Source organism: Gavialis gangeticus, unplaced genomic scaffold (assembly GCF_001723915.1).
Source record: "Gavialis gangeticus isolate Ggan-Ray unplaced genomic scaffold, GavGan_comp1, whole genome shotgun sequence".
In the NCBI taxonomy this organism is placed as follows: Eukaryota; Metazoa; Chordata; order Crocodylia; family Gavialidae; genus Gavialis; species Gavialis gangeticus.
The window spans coordinates 13,915,745-13,921,518 of record NW_017728997.1 but is presented as its reverse complement, the minus strand read 5'-3'; the positions used below and the strand labels follow the sequence as shown (position 1 = coordinate 13,921,518).

General features: G+C 49.2%; 1 protein-coding gene across 1 annotated transcript in view; it reads left to right on the top strand.

Moving 5' to 3' along the window:
- Positions 1–5,774, top strand: part of SLC25A26 (solute carrier family 25 member 26) — a 124,457-nt gene that overhangs the window by 111,640 nt on the left and 7,043 nt on the right. Inside the window, exons 8-9 of the mRNA XM_019504800.1 lie at positions 1,945–2,009; positions 3,254–3,327. Coding sequence (XP_019360345.1) covers positions 1,945–2,009; positions 3,254–3,327 — 139 coding nt within the window. The remainder of the gene's footprint in view (positions 1–1,944; positions 2,010–3,253; positions 3,328–5,774) is intronic.

Below are 5,774 nucleotides of genomic sequence, written 5' to 3'. Positions count from 1 at the left end.
TTTTTTAACTGCTTATCCTAAAACCTACTGGGCTCACACTTCTACTGAGAGGAGAGGGCGACACACAAGTCCTCTTACGACCTGAAATCCTCGGGCATTCCTGTTTCAGAAACAAGGCATCTCTCTCTCGCCCCAGACGATGAGTACCGGATTGTTCTCGACTGTGCCTTCATTAACCTTAAGAAATCGATCCCTTGCAACTGATACAGAAAACTGCCCAGTTGGCATTCTTTTTACATAAAGAACCATCTTAATATTGCAGAAGTTAGACCAGAGAGGTCAAAACACCAGCCAATGGATAAACCTGATTTGCAGTAGCTTGCAGATTTAAAAGGGGGGGAGGTTGGGGGGTTTTTTCCCCTTTTTTTCCCCAGGAGAAATGAGATCCATTTCTCTACATTCCACAAAACTTGGAAGCGCAGTCGACTATTTTTAGACAATTCCCTGGACGCTGCGTCAGCTTCAGCCACTTGGAACCACGTCTCTCCCCCTGGCTCCCAGACACTGGGTTTATACAAACTCTGGAGAAGAAGATTGTTCTTAAACGCTCTCTTTCTCCCCCGCTGTCCTTAGCACTGCACTGCTGCTGACAAGTAAATATTTATTTTGGTGAATTTTGAGCAGCGTTTGAGTTGCTGCTTTTTAAAATGAGGCTCTTGTGGATGGGAGTGAAAGAGCCAGAAACCAGAGTCCTGTTAGGGTGGGGAAATAGGAGACAGGTGTTGATGGAGCCTAGAAGAAGCAGTTGCCAGCAGAGAGCCTGGAAAGTGAAGCAGACAGTGGTTGCAGCCTCTGAATTAAAGCATTGATTGGGCATGGGTGTGTGTATAAGCTCCCGGCACGGCCCTGGAGGGTCCCACATCTCCTTCATTGGGGCCTGATTCTGATCACGTTGGTACGGTATCACACGACTGACTTCCATGGCTTTCCACCAGAAGTGAACGGAGGTGGCTGGTCTCTCTGAGCCAGCTGCATTTCCCTTTTCCCCTCTTGAGAACAGGTTTTCTCTGTAGGTATCACAGCTGGGCAAGGTCTTCTGGGGGAAAGAAATGACCTCCAAGGGTGGCCATCAGGTTCAAAACAGGGCTAGCGTGGTTTGAACATACCAGAGCCAGCAGCACACAAGGGAATGGTCTGGCCAACGTTGTCCTCAGCTAGCAGCTGCCCATTCAGAAGATGCCCACTGCATTGGCGGTGGCTTTTGGCATGAGACCCACTTGAACTTATGCATCCAGACCCTTCGCTACTCTGCCGCTGTGTCAGTAGTAGCTTGGGACATTAGAGGTGCATCTGAAAGAGGTTGGTGCTTGGGTACTTGCTCATTTGGCCAAATCCCATTAATCAAACCCCTACATCCTGAGCTTTCCAAGCTGTTGGCCTACAGTTGTGTTTCCTTCAGAAATTCTGGCTTCCTTTTCAACCTAAAGGGCCATGATCCCAATCCCAGCACCCTGAACTTGACATCCAGACCCAAAGTATGTGCCTTGTGGACTTTTTACCCCATCACCTTTCCCTGTGTATAGTGTATAGTGAAAACCTGGTCTAGCGTGATGTTCAAAACTACACTGTCGAGGCAGGATGCAACACCCTTACTTGTTCTCCTTTCTCTCTGAGTAAGAGATTTCTTGCAGTCATATAGCATGTAGGTGTTTAACGTAGAAATTATCCCACCTGCCTACATACAGCACCAAGCACCATAGACCTCCAACATCCGCTGCAGTCTCTGGGTGCTACTGGGACATCGCGCAAAGGACCACTTCCTTGCCAATCGGCACAAAAAGCTAAAAACCCTCTGCGCAGACACCCTGTGTTGCGAGCTGGGGAACAGGCTGTCAGCATTAATACCGTCGGGGTTTTGGCTGGGGCTGTGGGAATTCAAGGCGGCGTGGCATTCCTGTTCAACAAACAATGTCTCACTTGTGTTTGGTGTTTTAATATGCTCAGGTGGGTTTGCAGCTGCAGTCACCACGCCTCTCGATGTAGCCAAGACAAGAATTATGCTGGCAAAGGTAAGAGGCAGCCGAACAGCGCGGAAACGGCAGGTGCGTGGTCACAGTGCTAGCACTTGTGCAGGGCCATGGCGAAGTGGCTGATCCAGCACTTAATGCTGATTTCTGCTCCCTATGTTGCAATGGGATGGGAGTGCGCAGTTTTGGGGCAGATAACAATGGTGCTGCTTTCCCGCCCCTACTTTTCTCCTTTTACCTCTAGCCTCTGCTCTTTCCCCAAAGAGCCATTAAAGATGTCCCTGCTCAGGCTCGAATACAAAGGCCTTGTGAAGAACTCCTGACATCAGAAATCCAGACAGGGCCGGATTCCTTTCTCCATTTGGATAAGTCTTATATTAGAGATTTCCCTGCAATATGCACCTCGTATGCCTTGGCATACATGTATATTCACAGTGCAACGAGTGGCATGTGCTCCATGCTGGGTATCGTTGCTGAACTCCTCCAGCACCCTGAGCAGCTTGACCTGCCCTCGGTTGTTTCCTCACCGGGGAAGGAATGATACTGCTGACCCACTCAGACATTTTGAGATCCTCGCATGAAAGATGCCATGCAAGGCACAGCTGTGTATTAAACATTCGCCATGTTACACTGCTGTATGAACACCCTGTAGTTGGTCGGTTTGCCTTTGTAGCTCAGGTGGCTACGTGGTACAGGGATTGCTTGCACCCCGTTTTTTTTAAGCAGTTATTTTTACTGTATAGTTTTAAATGAAATGTCAAGGGAAAACTCCTCCTTAGAAGTTTTGAAATAAGTAAGCGGCAGGCTCGACAGCCAGTGGATTGCCCCCAGGGGCTGGAATCAAAGCCTTGTTCTTGCTTTGGGCTTTTGAGACACGCTGTGGACTGATGTATGCGGCCCTGGAGGGAGATACGATGATCTGGCCTTTGTTCCTTGCTTTGCTGCTATCCCTCTTTGCGACCTTTCTGTCCCATGTCCTCTGTATGAAGGGCGACTTTCGGTGTGTTTGCACAGCACCTCTCATGCTGTACATGGGCTCTTGCAGCATAATAATACGTATAATAATGTGCAGAACTCATATAAATACGAACAGTGATATTAACTTCTCATTCTTCTTCCATCTGAACGGATCTGATTTGATACTGAGATATTTGGTGCTGATCAGCTGAACGTGTGCATGTGCTATTCCATCAGTAGATGCATTAAGCACCGGTGAAGTGACATAAGCCATGGATAGGAGGAGTTGAGTATCGCTGACTGCCTGTCTGTCTCTTCTTGCAATGCAGGCTGGTTCCAGCAATGCCAAAGGGAACGTGCTGTCTGCTCTGTACGAGGTCTGGAAGAAGAACGGCGTGTCTGGGTAAGGACTTATGGTGAGAGAATGGCTCAGTCGGTGACAGCCCAGTACAAGCATGTTTTATTGAAAACAGAGTGGTGTGTTACCGTGAGGCCTTGATCCCAAATAGCACCATTTGGAGCTATGGCATTTCCAATATGAACTAACCATAATGAGTCCACCCAGTGGAGACCCCAGGCCTGCCTTGAAGGAGGGACTTCCTTCTGCTGCAGTAAAACACTCCCCAGCTTTCTCCAGTTCTGCAGTGGGGGAAATAGCAAAGTCATCTGTGTACTCTGAGGTCTTTTTTCACCTGCACAGGATCTGCCACAGAGGTACCAAAGATCTCCAAGCAGCGGGAAGGAGCCGCTGGCTTTGTAAAGCCCTTTTCTGACCACTCCATGGGATGCTGCAATGCTGCGTTTCTGCATTGCGGTAGTGTTTTCCAACCGCAGGATATGTGATTCCATGTGGAGCACTGAAGTCGCATCCTCTTGGATTCCCATTATATCCGTTCTTATTAATAAGCTTTTTTGCAAGGTGTTGGGGCCCAGGGCATGTGCTGGGATGCTGGCTGTCTTCCCCACAGTTGTCTGTGTTGCAACACAGCTCTGTTTGCGGAAATAACTAGCTGCTGAGGCAGGCAAGAACAGTGGTTTTAACGGGTAGCAACGGGCCGGCTTAGCCAGGAAGAACCCCTCACATCCCAGTCTGAACACACCCGAGGGAATTAGGCTGGTTTTCCAGCTCTGTCAGTGACTTGGGTCATGCTGATGCACATGACCACTTTGTGCCTTAGTTTGCCTGTCTGTTAAAATGGGAATATCCCATTCTGACATTTTGCAGTGATGATGTAGTTGGGGTTGGTCCTGCTTTGAGCAGGGGGTTGTACTAGATGTGACCTCCTGAGGTCCCTTCCAGCCCTCATTGTCCGTGATTCTGTTCGGTGTTGTGGACAGATGTAGGTCTAGGCAGCTATGCTGGATATGCGCTGGTAGGTGATGGTTTAGAAGTGAAGCATGATTTATAGCTTTGAGTTCAGTGCGCAGGCAGGAAAGTGCATTGTAGTCACTTGCTCCTGGAAATATATGGAGTTCAAATGCTCTGCTTTATCCTGCTCTGCTTTATCTTGCAGCATTAGCGCCTGTTGCACCCAGTCTTTTACTGTTATTAGTGAGCAGTGGCCCTCTGTGCCAGGTGCTATACAAGCACCCTGCTGCCTGGAAAAGCTCCTAAGCTAAATATTAAAAGGAAATGAGTTCCTATTTGTCAAATAGGAAGTGGGGCCTAACTTAGGTACCTAACTTAGCTTAATAAGAGACAGTACAGTCAGTGACAGGGCTGGGCATAATACCCAGATCTCCAGAGTCAGTCGGGAGGATTCGGTAAAACCTTGATCACCAGGATTGGGAAAGGCCCCAGCAGTAAAAGCGGAGAGAAAAGAGCAGGAGATCTCAGGAAGAAATGAGATCGGAGGTGTTGCTTCTGGGTGCCGCAGTTGGGGTTCCCTGCCCCTGCAGACATAACTGCTGGGGCTGCAGTAGCCCGTGCTGCGGATGCACATTTGCAAAGCTCCTGTAACAGGGCTAAGCACTGCCACAGGAGAAGGATGAGGTGTTGCTGGAGAACAATGCCATGCCACAGGCTTTAGCCTATTGGTGCTTTGTCACTACATGCCTCGTACAAATTACTCTGTTTTTAAAGCTATAATTATGGTAATAGACCCAATTGCTGTCTAGTGAAGCCATAAAATGTTTCCATCTGCCTGCGTGCTCCCAGATCCTGAGCAAAGATCATTACCACAAAAACCAAAGCAAGTGCAGCCGGAGGTTTCCCAGGCACCGGGTCTGACTTGCAGCGAGGAGCGCAAGGGAGAAGAAGCTCCTAAATTGCTACAGGAACATGAGCTGCTTCCAGGGGACCCTGGTAGTTAAAATGCCTTCGGCCTCCCTGCGTTACACAGGATGTGTCAAGTAATAGCGGTGGGACCAAACGTGCGATTGAAATGCTGGGTTAGTTTAACACGAAGGGTCCAAACCAGCTCACAAAAGCCAAGGCGAGCAGAGCGAACCCCCTAATTCACCCAGTGCATAGAAGTCATACATCAGTCCCATGGTGTGTGGGGTCATCCCTCTGCCCAGGTAGGCCCCGGGGATGTAGGTGAGTCGTTTGGGGTCTAGCCAGTCCTTGCACCCAGCTTAGGAGAGCCTGACTTGTGCAGAGAGCTGCAGAGGTCTGTCCTGAGGTTTGTCATCCCAGCCAGTGTTAGTGGTAGAGCAACTTCCCTTGGCCATTTATCTCAACCCGCCTAGTCCTGCCCAGTGCTGAGCCCCCATCAACTTCAGAGGGATGTTGTCTTCACAGAAAGCACTTTGCAGCTCTCCAGGTTTTCCTGGGATGCTGGCAGGTAATGGGACATGCATGGTTTTGGATGCTCCACCTGCCCTGTGTCCTCTTGAGTTAAGATCTCC